We start from the raw sequence: 18059 nt of genomic DNA, 5'->3' as shown, positions 1-18059 counted from the left end.
AATCAGAGGACCGCCCCTGAGCCCAGTTAGGGTCAGACATCCTGGGACCCAGCCCCTTTTCTGCAATTCCGAATAAAACCCAACTTTGAGAAATTATCACTAGACCATGTTTTTCTCCATTAGGAGGGGACAAAGGTTGTAGACCATTGCTGAATATTTTAACCATACCACGTGGTTAAACTCTTAGATTATCGATACCGACAGAATAAGAACAAGTCTTTGATATTAATTACTAGTCTGCAGCTAGGAATTCGGTATCATTGAATGCGAAGAACGACAACCGCCGAAACATTCATTCTATAACAAAATAATGAATGTTACTCTGAACTATCCCCTCTAACCAAGACAGAGAGAGAGACAGAGAGAGAGAGAGAGGACGAAACTCTCCAACAGAAACAAACTTTTCACCAGCGATCAAGACGACACACTGAGCGTAAATATATATATTGATTGCAATTGTTCCTGAATAAATAAGCGTTCATGTGCAAAGGATTAGCATTTCAATTGTTACAATTATCACTCTGTAGTGACTTCTTAGTCAACCCCCACTTTCTCTTTTGTCTAACAAGCCGCCATGCCGGTTTAGCCCACTAGGGCACATTTTCCTATCATTTCTTGTAACCACATTTACCTTGTTTGTTTGTTTATGCATTTCTGTGAATTACTTAGTAATAAATTATTTAAGAGAATTGATGTATGGATGACTCATAGTGAAGACAATTTATGGTGTTTTGAATGAGACTAACATGAGTTAAAGTAAATCATTCATTCATTCGAAGACTAATTGATCAGATAAAATGTCTGAAAAGTTATTTTAGGAAATGATAACTTTGTAATCTGAATATTTTCCTTGGTGCCCCGATTTCCTAGTGAATTACGGTTACATGATTAAATCAGTCTAATCATGTAATACTAATTACAGAGAATCTTTGATAAAAACTATAAGTCTTCAATATAATGATAGTAAAGTAAATATAGTTAAATCCACTTCAATCAGTGTAGATGAAGGGGAGGAGTTTTAAGAGTTTTAAGCCTTGAGACATGGATTGTGTATGTGTGTCATTCAGAGGGTGAATGGGGCAAGACAAAATATTTAAATGCCTTTGAACAGGGTATGGTAGTTGATGCCAGATGCACCGATCTGTGTCAAGAACTGCAACACTGCTAGGTTTTTCAAGTTCAACAGTTTCCTGTGTGTATCAAGAATGGTATACCACTTAAGGGACACCCAGCCAATTTAACACAACTGTGGGAAGTATTGGAGTATGGGGGGATGCAACTCAATATTAGGACGGTGTTCTTAATGTTTTGTACACTCATAGGTTAGACAGTTTTGATTGGACAATGTTTTTCTTCTTCCGTTTCTTACCACGCAGCTACCGTACATTGTATGTTTGGACTTCTGTTTTGAAGCCAGAGCATGAGCGAGTCATAATTCACTGTTAGTTTTACAAAAGTAATTCCACATTTTCAGTTAGAAAACAAATTATTGTTTATTTTTTATTAAAAGGTATTGATGATGGGTGTACCTTTTGCTTCATGCATCGTAAACTCAGCAAAAAAAGGAACTTCCTCTCACTGTTGTCGTGTCTTTGTTTATGCCGGATTAAGTGATATGACATGCTATTCTATAAAATAATTTCTCCGTAATTAATATTACCTGATTGAGCTAATCATGTAAATATAATTAACTATTAATAATAATATTTATAGAGCTGTTATCTTCCGAATAAACTCTAGTAATATTTTACATCAATAGCAGTCAATATTAATCGTCACCTTAATTCAATTATTAAAAATTAAAAAAATATATTTTCCACCATCATTTGCAAATAAATTCATTAAAAATCCTACAATGTAATTTTCTGGATTTTTTTCTCATTTTGTCTGTCATAGTTGAAGTGTACCTATGATGAAAATTACAGGCCTCTCTCATCTTTTTAATTGGGAGAACTTGCACAATTGGTGGCTGACTAAAAACTTTTTTGCCCCACTGTATATTGTCATCAAGGGCTTATATAGGAAGGGAGAGGAGGGCGTGTTTGAAAAGTCTTATAGCCCATGTCCCTTCACAGTGGCGGGCCACTGATTGAGCCGAGTCCTGTCTTATGAAAACCCAAATCTCACATTTTAGAAGCTAAAATCACATTTCATCCCATCACGAATAATTTCATACTCAAACATTTAAATTGAACAACAATTCCATGTGAATCCGATAACTCTGATGTGTAGACTTTCCACTGTAGAGTTTGTCATCTTATCATTGATGAGAATGTCTCAGATGACAACCGAACTGACAAGTACCACAGCATATGTTCAATTGGTCGCATTACCAGAATATAGTTAATTTCCCCCCACCTTCGGATGTTCCCAGAATCTCTATGTTAACCAAGGGTTTTGCAAATGTAACCTCAGTAGGGTAGAGAGAGGAAAAAGGGGGGAAGAGGTATTTATGACTGTCATAAACCTACCCCCCAGGCCAACGTCATGACACTGTCAACTGCGTTTAATTTCAGCAAACTTAACATGTGTAAATATTTATATGAACATAACAAGATTCAACAACTGACATAAACTGAACAAGTTCCGCAGACATGTGACTAACAGAAATGGAATAACGTGTCCCAGAACAAAGTGGGGGTCAAAATCAAAAGTAACAGTCAGTATCTGATGTGGCGACCAGCTGCATTAAATATTGCAGTGCATCTCCTCCTCATGGACTGCACCAGATTTGCCGGTTCTTGCTGTGAGATGTTACCCCTCTCTTCCACCACGGCACCTGCAAGTTCCCAGACATTTCTGGGGGGAATGGCCCTAGCCCTCACCCTCCGATCCAACAGGTCCCAGACGTGCTCAATATGATTGAGATCCGGGCTCTTCGCTGGCCGTGGCAGAACACGGACATTCCTGTCTTGCAGGAAATCAAGCACAGAACGAGCAGTATGGCTGGTGGCATTGTCATGCTGGAGGGTCATGTCAGGATGAGCCTGCAGGAAGGGTACCAAATGAGGGAGGAGGATGTCTTCTCTGTAACGCACAGCGTTAAGATTGCCTGCAATGACAACAAGCTCAGTCCGATGATGCTGGGACACACTGCCCCTGACCATGACGTACCCTCCACCTCCAAATCGATCCCGCTCCAGAGTACAGGCCTCGGTGTAACACTCATTCCTTCGACAATGAACGCGAATCCAACCATCACCCCTGGAGAGATAAAACCACGAGTCGTCAGTGAATAACACTTTTTTTGCCAGTCCTGTCTGGTCCAGTGTTGGTGGGTTTGTGCACATAGGCGACATTGTTGCCGGTGATGTCTGGTGAGGACCTGCCTTACAACAGGCCTACAAGCCCTCAGTCCAGCCTCTCTCAGCCTATTGCGGACAGTCTGAGCACTGATGGAGGGATTATGCGTTCCTGGTGTAACTCAGGCATTTGTTTGTTGCCATCCTGTACTTGTCCCGCAGGTGTGATGTTTGGATGTACCGATCCCGTGCAGGTATTGTTACACGTGGTCTGCCACTGCGAGAACGATCAGCTGTCCGTCCTGTCTCCCTGTAGCGCCGTCTTAGGCGTCTCACATTTCTGACAATGCAATTTATTACCCTGGCCACATCTGCAGTCCTCATGCCTCCTTGCACATGCCTAAGGCAAGTTCATGCAAATGAGCAGGGACCCTGGGTATCTTTCTTTTGGTGTTTTTCAGAGTCAGTAGAAAGGCCTCTTTAGTGTCCTAAGTTTTCATAACTGTGACCTTAATTGCCTACCGTCTGCAAGCTGTTAGTGTCTGAACGACGGTTCCACAGGTGCATGTTCATAAATTTTTTATGGTTCATTGAACAAGCATGGGAAACAATGTTTTTACCCTTTACAATGAAGATCTGTGAAGTTATTTGCATTTTTACAAATTATCTTTCAAAGACAGTGTCCTGAAAAAGGGACGTTTCTTTTTTTGCTGAGTTTATGTGTGTTCTTACTGTGACTGTCACCCTGATATTGGCTACTAGGTAGCTACTTCCCATGCAGTTTCCGGACAGTCGTGCTTGGCAAGCGGGAGCAAAGGGCACTGTGTCCTAGTGTTGTTACCGTTCATTCCCACCCCATTGAGTAGTAGACTGTATGTATATATCAAGGTGACATCTAGATGGTTATTAATATTAGTCATTTCTTGTGTAGGCTGCTATCCTGATCTGGCTATGTCATATGGCTGTGAGCTACACTAGTTCATTTAGCAGACAATATCGTTTTATTGTATAAAGAATACAATTGAATATAGCTGAATAAAACAGAAAATATATTTTCTCCAAACAATTTGAGGGAGTGCGCACATGTGGCTATTCTTTTGATAATTCCTCGAATTTCCCGGTAGCATGCCCATTGTGTCGACGTAATGCCCCCGAAAAAAATCCATGCTTTTTGCGGCCATTGTGCCCTTGGGCTGAATATAATAATTATAATTCCCTTCTCCTGGCTGCGTGCTCCGAAGCATCTCTCACTCACACGGCTCTCTCAGATAGCTACATTTTTATTAGCCAATGCAGTCACATGATCGGGTCTTCCTCACAGGCTGAAGACAGACGCAACTGCGCACGTCCATATCCAATTCCGGGGTGCATATTGAAGATATTGGAAGAACTGTCCACATTTACATTTCATCAGCCAACACCATTCTCAAAAGTGACCGAAAATGTAATTATGCATGTATTGCTTTTATTATAAAGATGCATTTGTATGGTGAAAATGATCTTCTCCAAACTTGAAACTCACGGGCTGCATATGTATGCCAGTTAGGCAATACACCCCTTGTAAAGCGGATTAATGTGCTTAATTTATTAAGTTATTTGGCCACTTTAGTTGTGAGAAAAACCTTATCAAAACATATAGGCCTATGGGCTAGGCTTATTTTGCGACTATGATTTGAAAAAGTTCAGAGAAAAACAGGCATGCTCTGTTTCTTGCCTCACTGCACACAAGCTGGGCATCATTCACAAGGGATAATATAGTGAAAGGGTAATATTTTCACCCATCAGGCTATTCTTGATTTAATCTTGTCTTTACATATACAAAATAATATACAGTGATTCGGAAAGTATTCAGACCCCTTGACTTTTTCCACATTTTGTCACGTTGCAGCCTTATTCTAAAATAGATTAAATTATTTTTTCCCCTCTCATCAATCTACAATAGCCCATAACGACAAAGCAAAAACTAATTTTTTGAAATATTTGCTAAATAAAATATTTAAAAAATGAAATAAAATGTACATAAGTATTCAGACCCTTTACTCAGTACTTTGTTGAAGCACATTTGGCAGTGATTACAGCCTTGAGTCTTCTTGGGTATGATGCTACAAGCGTGTCACAACTGAATGGGGTGTTTCTCCCATTCTTATCTGCAGATCCTCTCAAGCCCTATTAGGTTGGATGAGGAGCGTCGCACCACAGCTGTTTTCAAGTCTCTCCAGAAATGTTCGATCAGGTTACAAATTCAGAGACTTGTCCCAAAGCCACTCCTTCGTTGTCTTGGCTATGTGCTTAGGGTCCTTGTTCTGTTGGAAAGTGAACCTTCGCTCCAGTCTGAGGTCCTGAGTGCTCTGGAGCAGGTTTTCATCAAGGACCTTTCTGTACTTTGCTCCGTTCATCTTTCCCTTGATCCTGACTAGTTTCTCAGTCCATGCTGCTGAAAAACATCCCCACATCATGATGCTGCTTCACCGTATGGATGGAGCCAGGTTTCCTCCAGACGTGACGCTTGGCATTCAGGCCAAAGAGTTCAATCTTGGTTTCTTCAAACCAGAGAATCTTGTTTCTCATGGTCTGAGAGTCCTTTAGGTGCCTTTTGGCAAAATCCAAGTGGGCTGTCATGTGCCTTTTACCGAGTGGCTTCCGTCTGGCCAATAACGGCCTGGGTGGTGGAGTGCTGCAGAGATGGTTGTCCTTCTGGAAGCTTCTTCCATCTCCACAGAGGGACTCTGGAGCTCTGCCAGAGTGACCATTGTTTTCTTGGTCACCTCCCTGAGGTATGGCCGGCCAGCTCTAGGAATCTTGGCGTTTCTTCCATTTAAGAATGATGGAGGCCACTGTGTTCTTGGGGACCTTCAATGCTGCAGACATTTTTCGGTACCCTTCCCCAGATTCGTGCCTCGACACAATCCTGCCTCAGAGCTCTATGGACAATTCCTTCAACCTCATGGCTTGGGTTTTGCTTTGACATGCACTGTCAACTGTGGGACCTTATAGACAGGTGTCTGCCTTTCCAAATCATGTCCAATCAAGTTGTAGAAACATCTCAAGGATGATCAATGGAAACAGGATGCACCTGAACTAAATGTTGAGTCTGATAGCAAAGGGTCTGAAAAAATACATGTAATCTCTGCACTTAAAAACTTCTTTGGGGTACCCCCCCTTCTTCTCAATTTCCGCCTAAAAACATACCCTAATCTAACTGACTGTAGCTCAGGCCCAGAAGCAAGGATATGCATTTTCTTGGTATCATTTGAAAAGAAACACTCTGTATTTTGTGGAAATGTGAATTGAATGTAGGAGAATATAACTATTTTGTGGAAATGTGAATTGAATGTAGGAGAATATAACACAATAGATCTGGTAGAAGAAAATACAAAGGAAATAAACATACGTTTTCTGTTTTTTATTGTTGCTGAATCATCTTTCAAATGACCAAGAACAGCCAAACATACAGTTAGGATGCTGGGGATGATTTGAATGAAGAACATAAGATGGCAACAAAGCTGAGCAAAGTTTTAGACAGAAAACTTCAACAATGAGCGAGCTACATGACATTGAGGATGAAGTCACCCAGGTGACCCACACAAATGTACCCAAGTGGCCGAATTGGTACAGTGATACATTTTGAAGGAAAGAACTATATACAAAATACATAAATGCTATTCTAACCCCCCCCCCTCCCCCCGAAAAAAATCATAAAACATAAACAAATAACAAGGGTAACCTAACTATTTACACATTTTCTATTTACAATATTGTGAAGACCCTCAGTCCTCTACACAATATTGTGCTGCTGGTGCCATGGCCCATAGCAGTCTCTTTCTGGTGTAAAGCAGAGGCTTACTGAACAGGTGGTGCAGGTGATGGGGCATTTCCTGTGACAAAGGGCCCAACGACATCTCCCTACTGTGCCCTGAGGCACATTCATGCCTGCAGAGATTAATCTGGGCAGGTGAACACCACTGGTTGGAGCAAAAGGGACAGCGGTAGAGGGGACAGAAGGTGCCGAAGCATCTCGGTCTCGCTTTCTCTATTAATTTTCTCTATAATTTGGGTTAAATCTGTATACCTAGACTTTATTTGAGCTTTTCCTGATTTATTCGCCATAATTTAAATATATAAACTTGCTGAAAATGCTATTGACTATGTACTGCTATGCGTAACACTCGTGGCTCCGTCAACTAGGATTTGCAATGGCGAATGAGCCTCTTTTACGCCAGAGTTTACGACAAAGGCTGGTCTTCGAACGTATAACCATTACATATTGCCGTTTACCTCAGCTCATTGGCTATCTTCCAAGCTAGATTTCAAGATGATCAGTGGTCATTGGGCCAAAATACAGTCAATCAACGATAGACCGGTCCTACCATTGGTGCGCAATGAGGTCATTGATTGGTGTCTTCAAATCGGTTTGTTTCGGTCAATACGTCCCGGGAAAATAACCATCAAGTATGGTTGTGTTAGTAACAACCAGAGGATTGCAATGAAACCAACCATGACTGGATAAACGTTTGTTTAGTGTGTTATCAAACAAAACAAACATTCACTGTGTAGTTAGGACACTTGGCATTGCCACCAGAGGAAGATCTTCAAAGGTAAGCCATTTATTTTATTGTTATTTCTGAGTTTCATGACGCTAATGCTTGGTTGGAAAATGCAAAAAAAAATAATAATAATAATTTTAAAAAATAGCTTGGTTCGCTTTCGCAGTAGAGCCTTTTTGAAATCTGACACAGCGGCTGGATTAATAAAATGTTTCTTTTAAATGATGTAAGATACATGTATTTACAGGAATGTTTACTATAACAAATTGTGTATTTAGAATGTTAGCGCTCGGATGTTGCCCTGGTGGGACGTTAGTATCTCACCTACCCTAGAGAGGTTAAATAGCGAATGGAGTACCCTTTTCCCGTGGTTCATTTTCATGCCAGCCAGGTAGGCTATACTCCTCGTGTAAAAAGAAGCAATGTGCTTAATATTAGGAAAGTTGGGATATAAACATAATAGGCCTAGCCTATAGAAAGCTGATGGGATACTCCTCTTTTTAATAGAGGCCATCAATCTGTTTTCTCACGCAATTGCATAGCCTATAGAAATGTTGCGCAACATGAGCTCATGGGCTCTCATGAAGTGTTTGACTAGATTTTCGATTAGATTTGCATTGATGTTAGAATGATTAGAGGGACAATAGAGTGCTGAGTACCAGGCGGTCTAAGGGTTGCCCCCTCTCATCGAATAACTCAAGTTGAAGGTTGATCCGTTGTCCTGCTGGTTGCCATTAGTAACTTAATTATTCTTATAACTTCTTCTGTGTGCAATTTTTAAAAAATGGGTTCAAGGACATACATCTATTGTATTATAAGCAATTATTGGTACCATGATTGTCTTTGAATTTTGTCAAATGTATTTACACAAAGACTGACCATGAATATTGCAATTTTTCCATTCAATATAATGGTGGAGCCTGTTTTCTGCTAATGCCTGCAGTACTGTGGCCGTCCTTAAACTTCCGTGGCTACAATGAGAGGGGGCAGTCATTCTCCCCTGTCCCACAGTGGTTAATAACTGTTGGAGGAAGAGAAGATGGAGGGGGTAATCCTCCCCCTTGTCACCCCCTCTGGGCTGTCATATCTTTCCTCTGAGTAATTGGGCCTGTCTGTATGTGTAACTGACTGTGACAGTGTGAGAAAGGGTTTGTACAGTATGTGTTCATGTCTGTGTAGGCATTACGTGTGTGGATGCATCAGTGTGTGGATGCATCAGTGTGTGGGCTCCTGTATAAACAGTATCTCTCTGGTTCTTGTGTGATTGCATAACAGGCCCTCAGCTGGTATTTGCGGCTCAAGGCCAGCTCCTCAGGCACAGATGGAGGACAAAGCCGCTTTGCGTAGACATCCCCCTTAAAACACACACACAAACACCAATCCTTTCATGTGGATAAACAGCATTCACTTTCAATCTTCTGTTCCAAAGTCTCCCATCCCATCCTTACTACTATTCCCTTCCCAATAAAATATTAAACTGAACAGCTCTCCTGCGGATCGTTTCCAACCCTGGCTGCCTTAGCTCCTTATAAGGCCAGGTTGTAGTGCAGTGGGTTCAGTATAAATCATGGTAAACATAGCAGGTCACCTCAGGGTAAGCCATGCTGGCAAAACTCAAAAGCCACAATCCAGCCCCAGCTGTTTGTCCTCAGAGCTCGTGCACACTGTACGTGTGTGGATGTAAGAGCCACCGTACAACACAGAGTCACGTGTGTGTGTGTGTGCGCGTGCGTGGTACAGATGCCCCGCAGCATACAGGCAGCTGGAAAACCACTACATGTACCAGGGAATGATATCCAGCCACCCACCAGCTCCTCAAAATAACAGGGAGATTTATCAGATTTAACAGGGAGATTTATCAGTGCCAATCAGCAAAGAGTTGTCCAGAGTACAGTTTCCAAGTACAACATGAAACACTATTGCACCAGAGCAATTCATTTTAAATGATGTGTAGAACTGTGCTTGCAAATGATCTTGATTGTTATTAACCCACTTGTATCTCTTTGCCAACCTGGAAAGACATCTAGCTTGCCATTAAGAGTATATTTAGCTTGAATGCCAGGGTGGCACACTCAGCCGCCACAGCCACACCCAGCCACTGCCACGAGACCCTCAGAAATGACCAGCGGTTCTACTGTGGTCACAGAGCAGATGCTGATGTGATATGTTTGGCCTGTAATCCATGTTACGCCTCCAATTCTCAGGTTACGTCACAACGCTGTGGCTGTAACAGCATCTTTCTTTGTGTTGATATGTAAACAGGGACTCTGGTTGTGGATAATCCCGTACATGACTGACTGCTGGGCAGAAGGATACAGTAAAGTAGTGAGGCTGCTTCTCTGTGATGCTACTGAGGTCAGAAATCATTGCTCTGCCACATGGCCTAAATGTTTACTATGACTTCTCTGGTCTTTTCACACAGCGCTGATGGCTTTAGTGTAGTTCACTAGTACTATATATTAGAAACATATACAGTATATCCTTCTTTTATCCTCTAAAATGTTTTTAGTTTTTTACGAAGCACATGCCTAAAAATTATTATAATAAAATACCTATTAGCTTGTGGTACTCTAATCTGGTCTTAACCACTAAACAGAGTAAAACAGTGTGAACTGGGCCAGCATGGAGACTACGGCAGCGTAGCCTAGTGGTTAGAGCGTCGGACTAGTAACCGGAAGGTTGCGAGTTCAATCCCCCGAGCTGACAAGGTACAAATCTGTCGTTCTGCCCCTGAACAGGCAGTTAACCCACTGTTCCCAGGCCGTCATTGAAAATAAGAATGTGTTCTTAACTGACTTGCCTGGTTAAATAAAGGTAAAATAAAAAAAAATAAAAAAAATTGGTGCACAGTACATACTGCACAGCAGGACCACATAATCCTGACACATAATCCTCAATCATTTCTATATTCCCTACTAGCCCTCTTGGAGGGGAGCAGAAATAACTCTCTCTCTGCTTATTTTCACTTTTGGAATGCCACAACACAAATTACAATCATTAGCGGTCCTGTTTTCAAATCTGCTAGCAGTGTTAACAGGCTCAATCTAAACCCTCTCTCTCTGGCAAGCAGGGACCCCACTATCCACTTCCTACTATCCGCTGTGAGCTAACACATTCAAGTACACACAAGGACTTTTACTTTCTGTTCGATGAGTGTTAAGCCTTCCAATTAGTGGCTACATACAACAAAAAAGTAAAGCAGGAATTAGCCAAGACCTTTACCTTTCGTCATCAACGTCACCAAGAAATCCATGCTGACTCTGTAACATCCTCCTATCCAGACCGGTGCTATAGTGAAGCTTCTCAGAATCTGATCTAAGATTTAGTCACATCGTGCTGCTGTCTGTCTGCCTTGTCAGAGCTGAGTTCAAGATGAGGCAGCTCCTTACCAGCGGAAATATGTTTTCTCTCTCTACATGTCTCTTTTCAATGTATCCCTCCCCCACAACATCCCTCTACCCCCATCTGATAAGAGTTGACCAAACAATAAGTCTCTGGACACACACACACACACACACACACACACACACACACACACACACACACACACACACACACACACACACACACAAAACACACACACACACACACACACACTACATTCTTTCCATTCACTGCATGGTTTCTCCACACTTCTAAAAAGCGTGCAATAGTTCAATTTGACCTCTCACATTTTCAGAACACACACAAACCAATGCCGTCAGCTTTAATGTTTGAAATAATTGGAGCAGATTCTATAACTCAACTTCATTTTGGAATGAATCATTTCATGTTCTGACAAGTCTAATCAAGATGAGCAATGCAGCACAGATAAAAAATGCTTATGTTTGGACATCAAGCCCTTTTGACCAATTAAAGGATGGCATTTCAGAGAACATCTTGGCCTGGCTACAAGCCTCCAAGAAGTCCAAAATCATAACAGCTCATCTGTCCTCGCTGTCAATCACTCCAGGATGACCTGTCAATCAACACATCCAACCAAAAAGGCCCTTTGTCCTTAGATCTATGTTAAATTGCCTCGCTTGTCAATCTCTTTTTTATCTTTCTCTGTTCAATCCCCTTTTCCGGTTTCTCTCACTCTCGCCTGGAATAACTATTTAACTGTTCAAACATCAGCAAGTGTGCCATCAACTCTGACAAGATGAAGTAATAATATACACAATGTTCCATACAATCACAACTTATAACAAATTCAAAAGTCACTTTTTAGATGTATCATTAGCCATTCAATCCATCCCCATTTGTTTTGGCCATACATGTGTCAAATGGGTAATGTACCAACCAGTTTGTACAGTACAGTGATCAATAACCCTCTTGGGATGAATGCGTCTGCTCTGCTCTTGGTGTGAGTAGCTGTGATTTAAACTGAGTAGCTACAGTATCTCTCTCTGTGGCCTGATAGTACTCTGAGTCCAGATTAGATAGATCCATCCATCCCTCTAAGAAACAGATGGACACTGTCCCAGAATGCTTGCTCTGTGGTCAGTAATTAGTGCCTGAGTAATCGCCACGCCACCTGCCTGCTCTTACCAACTAATAGGGGAGGCTGGCTTTGAGCACTCTGTGTCTCAGTGTCACTGACTGGGACCTATGGGGTCACAAGTAACTTAATTCCTCCTCTGGTGGATGGGGTGATGGAGCCATCTGCACCCTGCCTAAGAGGCCTCGGCCCCGGCCCAGCCTGGGAGAGAGCAGGTTGATGATAGATCACTGCCCTGACAGTGTGGTTAAACAGCCGAGCTCTTTGGCCACTTGCATGTTTGTCTTCCATGGGGGTAGGTGTTACTGTGAATGGGTTAATAAAGGAGATGCCATTTGTCCTGAACTCTGGAGTCTTTAAGATGTTAAACAGTGGCCCCCATACATCTCAATCATTTAATCATTCTGCTCTGTGGTAACTGGGAAGTAACTGTGGTTCTGACACCTCCTGCTTAAAATGATTAAACATCTCTCATTATTCTTGCCCTGATATCAGACTGGAACATTAAATAAAAGCTCCCGGTCACCAGACCTCAAACCAAGTACCCTCTCTATTCGGCCAACATGTCTTTCAATAACTTCACCATACCAAAGATGAATATAACCACACCAAAGATGTATGGTAAACACATCAATGATATGATGACAGTCGCAGTTTTACATCTGGTTCTTTTATCTGGTTTGTCTGTGTTTTTAGCATGACAGTATAAAGTACAGTAGAGTCACCATGTGCTTTAGATTAAGGACTGTTTGTCTTCAAAGCCTGTTGACTTGACCTCAACACAGGGACATAATAACCAAGGACGCAAGCACTCAGTTAGAATAATTTGATAGAAATTAATACCCTCCTTGCAGCCTTTATTCCATATTTATAAACTGGGTGGTTTGAGCCCTGAATGCTGATTGGCAGACAGCTGTGGTATATCAGACCGTATACCATGGGTATGACAAAAATGTATTTTTACTGCTCAAATTACGTTGGTAACCAGTGTATAATAGCAATAAGGCACCTCAGGGGTTTGTGGTATATGTGTAATATACCACGGTTAAGGACTGTATTCGCATTGCGTTGTGCTAAAGAACCTATCTTAGCCATGGTATATGGGCCATATACCACACCCCCCCGTGCCTTATTGCTTAAGTAGAACCCAGTCTGTTTCTTATATCTGACTCTTTATTAGTTCAATCTGCCAGCCAGGGTTGGCTTATCTTCTGAAGGCCCAATGTGTGTTTGTGTATGCTGCATTGTTTAACCCAGAACTCTCTTTCTCTCTGTCAAAATTACCATGAAATGTGGCTATTGTCTCCATTCACTAAAACAACTAATAAAGGGAGTACTTCAGAAAATAGTCAGAAGTGCAAGCTGTGTCAACTTCAAGCCTTGTGCGAATGTACAGTGCGTAAACAAAAATAGTTTCTAAATGTACCGGTCCAAACTCAAAACCTTCTAAATTGCCCTTCCTCAAAGTGCTTATTAACTGTATGAAGACAGTGAAAAGTCAGAGAGAGCCACCCCTCCTTCAACCCATCCCTATCACAGCGGGATCTGAAAGAAAGGGATAGGGAGAAGGAGGGAGGGAGAGAGTCAGGGAGGGGTAGAGAAGTTTAGGGCTTCATCACAGCGGTGGCGGCAGTAGCCGGATCTGGAAGGGCTAATCTTATTAGGGTGACGGACAGGATTAGGACTAACTAAGAGAGCCAATGGTCTGGACACACTGAGGAGGAGAGGGGGATGGGAGGAGTGAAGAGGATTCATACAGGGAGACTGCAAACACAGAAGAAAGGGGAGAGGAATACTAGTTGTTCCTCAGAAAGACACGAGGACACTGACTGGACACCTAAATGACCATACATAGGTGGTTGAAAAACACTTCAACAGACAGACACTAATTTTCAGGGGCACAGTGATCTGTATACACTCTCTCCATATTTATTTGGTCAGTGAAGCTATAACTTTCATTTTGGCTCTTTGAGATCAAATGTTTTATTTGAGGCGATAGTACAGAATGTCACTTTTTATTTGAGTGTTTTTATACATACACTACATGGCCAAAATGTGTGGATTTCTGCCAAACCCGTTGCTGACAGGTGTATAAAATCGAGCATACATCCATGCAATCTCCATAGACAAAGATTTGCAGTAGAATGGCCTGTACTGAAGAGCTCAGTGACTTTCAACGTGGCACCATCATAGGATGCCACCTTTCCAACAAGTCAGTTTGTCAAATTTCCGCCCCGCCAGAGCTGCCCCGGGTCAATTGTAAGTGCTGTTATTGTGAAGTGGAAACGCCTAGGAGCAACAACAGCTCAACCTCGAAGTGGTAGGCCACACAAGCTCACAGAATGGAACCGCAGAGTGCTAAAGCGCGTGAAAATAGTCTTTCCTCGGTCAGAAGACTTCTTTTAAAATGTGTGACACACCGAAAGACAGAGGCTCACACCTATATGTACACTACCGTTCAAATGTTTGGGGTCACTTGTTTTTGAAGAGAAGCTATTTTTTTGTCCATTAAAATAATAGCAAATTAATCAGAAATACAGTGTAGACATTGTTAATGTTGTAAATTACTATTGTAGCTGGAAATGGCAGATTTTTATGGAATATCAACAATGGCTTGCGAAAGTATTCACCCTCCTTGGCATCTTTCCTATTTTACAACCTGGAATTTGTATCATTTGATTTACACAACATGCCTACCACCTTGATGCAAAATATTTCTTATTGTGAAACAAACAAGAAACAAGACAAAAAAAAACTTGAGCATGAAAGAAAATTTGAGCATGCATAACTATTCACCCCCCCAAAGTCAATACTTTGCCGAGCCACCTTTTGCAACAATTACAGCTCTAAGCCTGGGGCGGCAGGGTAGCCTAGTGGTTAGAGCGTTGGACTAGTAACCGGAAGGTTGCAAGTTCAAACCCCCGAGCTGACAAGGTACAAATCTGTCGTTCTGCCCCTGAACTATAAGCTAGGCACATCTGGTGATGTACTGTGATTTTTGCCCATTCTTCAAGGCAAAACTGCTCCAGCTCCTTCAAGTTGGATGGATTCCGCTGGTGTACAGCAATCTTTAAGTCATACCACAGATTCTCACTTGGAATCAAGTCTCGGCTTTGACTAGGCCATTCCAAGACATTTAAATGTTTCCCCTTAAACCACCTGAGTGTTGCTTTAGCAGTATGCTTGGGTCATTGTCCTGCTGGAAGGTGAACCTCCGTTCCAGTCTCAAATCTCTGGAAGACTGAAACAGGTTTCCCTCAAGAATGTACTTGTATATAGCGCAATCCATCATTCCTTCAAGTCTGACCAGTTTCTCACTGCCGGCCAATGAAAAACATCCCTACAGCATGATGCTGCCACCACCATGCTTCACTGTGGGGATGGTGTTCTCGGGGAATGAGAGGTGTTGGGTTGAGAGGTGCTGGGTCAGACATAGCGTTTTCCTTGATGGCCTAAAAGCTCAATTTTAGTCTTATCTGACCAGAGTACTTTCTTCTATATGTTTGGGGAGTCTCCCACATGCCCTTTGGCCCAGAAATGCTGTTGCTCCAGATACACAACTACTCTAAAGAAGGCCAGTTGTATTGCCTCTTTAATCAGCACAACAGTCTTCAGCTGTGCTAACATAATTGCAAAAGGGTTTTTTAATGATCAATTTGCCTTTTAAAATTATAAACTTGGATTAGCTAACACCACGTGCCATTGGAACAAAGGAGTGATGGTTGCTGATAATGGGCCTCTGTACACCTGTAGATATTCCATTAAAAATCAGCCGTTTCCAGCTACAATAGTCATTTACAACATTAAAAATGTCTACACTGTATTTCTGATCAATTTGATGTTACCTTTTCTTTCAAAAACAAGGACCTTTCTAAGTGACTCCAAACTTTTGAACGGTAGTGTAGATATTATTATTAAATTACATTACTTAGATTTGTGTGAATTGGGTAGTTGTTGTGGAATTGTTAGATTACAGTGTATAGGCTACATGTATAATCAGAGAGCTGCCTCCAACCACAGCATGTCATAGGTCTCTGCTATGAACACTTTCAAAAGTTTTAAACGTGCTAAACCACATGCAGCTAGCATTTCTAATGGTAACCCTTGCACTCAGAGGTTGTTTGTGTGTGAATAACATCGACTCACACAAAGTGCAGCTGCTCTGTTTTTTTTGTTGCCTAGATTCTCTATGACCTTTTCTTTCACATTACTGAATGCTTTATCTGTTCTGGATGTGGTAAATGTGTTGTGTGTGGAAAATGTTTGTTTGAGTCTATATCTAGACCTACTCTCCACATGGACAGTTAATCAGCTCTCCAATCCCCAGTCCACTCTAACATATAAAAACACAGAGAAACCATATTGTTGTCAGAAATCACCTCAAATCACCCAATACAGAATGGAAGTTAGCCATATGACTCTTCCTCAATAAGTAAGTTACAACCAAATAGCGACAGCCATGTGACACACAAGAGAGCACTGTCTGCACTAGACTGTGATCATACCTATCCTACTTATGAGTTATGACTCCAAAATGAGAAGGAAAGAAACCTATGGCATGAAATATAATCACATGAAACATCTTGAAAACAGTGTCGATGTTCCTGTGAGGAGTATGTGACGGGAGTATGCGAGGCCTACCTCCAGCCATGCATGCGAAAGCCAGGACACTGGTCTCCACATCTTATACATGGTTGTCCCCGGTCTGGGTCTTCCTCCTCCTGCTGAAATCACCACAACACGACATTAGACACCCAGTATATCATTCACGCATCACAAACAATTAGAATAAAATTATCAACAAATGCAGCATTTATTTATTTCACATGACAGTAAGTGATTGGGAGGAGAAATGGTCACGTGTCAATGGTCAATCCACTTTAATCAAAAGCAGTATGGATGGTAAGAGGGTCATCCTTGAGGAGGTCATTTATTGCATAGGATTTAAGTCGAGTGATCTTTCCCAAAAGATTATTCTCTGGAAAGCAAAATAAATTCACAGAGATCCAGTGAAAAACATGGAAATATCCCTTCCCTCACCCCTTGAATTTGCACATCTGCAGTTTGATTCCATGATTGACAGAGAAGTAGGATTGTATTGGTTCAATATGTATTATTGGTCTTGCTCATAATCCATGGGTGTGATGTCATCTGTGAGTACATGCGTGTAAACAATGTGCATGACTGTGTAACAGGGTGTGTTAATAGGGTTGTGTATGTTTATGTGTGAAACTCAGCAAAAAAAGAAACGTCCTCTCACTGTCAACTGCGTTTATTTTCAGCAAACATAACATGTGTCAAAAGATTTCACAACTGAGATATAAACTGAACATGTTCCACAAACATGTGACTAACAGAAATGGGATAATGTATCCATGAACAAAAAGGGGGGGGGGGGGGGGGGCATTCCTTTTCAGGACCCTGTCTTTCAAAGATAAATTTGTAAAAATTCAAATAACTACACAGATCTTCATTGTAAAGGGTTTAAACACTGTTTCTCATGCTTGTTCATTGAACAATAAACAATTAATGAACATGCACCTGTGTAACGGTCGTAAAGATACTAACAGCTTACAGATGGTAGGCATTTAAGGTCACAGTTATGAAAACTTAGGACACTAAAGAGGCCTTTCTACTGACTCTGAAAAACACCAAAAGAAAGATGCCCAGGGTCCCTGCTCATCTGCATGAATGTGCCTTAGGCATGCTGCAAGGAGGCATGAGGACTGCAGATGTGGCCAGGGCAATAAATTGCTTATGTCCATACTGTGAGACGCCTAAGACAGCGTTACA

The 18059-nt window shown here is 41.7% G+C and overlaps 1 protein-coding gene across 2 annotated transcripts in view; it reads right to left on the bottom strand.

The window, feature by feature from the left end:
• LOC109908169 (prickle-like protein 2) overlaps nt 1-18059 on the bottom strand; it is a 48123-nt gene that overhangs the window by 11238 nt on the left and 18826 nt on the right. Inside the window, exon 2 of one of the 2 annotated variants that reach the window (XM_020506703.2) lies at nt 16908-16990. In XM_020506703.2, the coding sequence (XP_020362292.1) occupies nt 16908-16990 (83 nt within the window). Of the gene's footprint in view, nt 1-11008; nt 11203-16907; nt 16991-18059 lie in introns of those variants that run through there. The other variant, XM_020506704.2, reaches the window with a different exon arrangement.

This window comes from Oncorhynchus kisutch, linkage group LG17 (genome assembly GCF_002021735.2).
Source record: "Oncorhynchus kisutch isolate 150728-3 linkage group LG17, Okis_V2, whole genome shotgun sequence".
Taxonomy (NCBI): Eukaryota; Metazoa; Chordata; class Actinopteri; order Salmoniformes; family Salmonidae; genus Oncorhynchus; species Oncorhynchus kisutch.
Note: the sequence above shows the minus strand (reverse complement) of the source record. Positions and strands in the feature narration are given on the sequence as shown.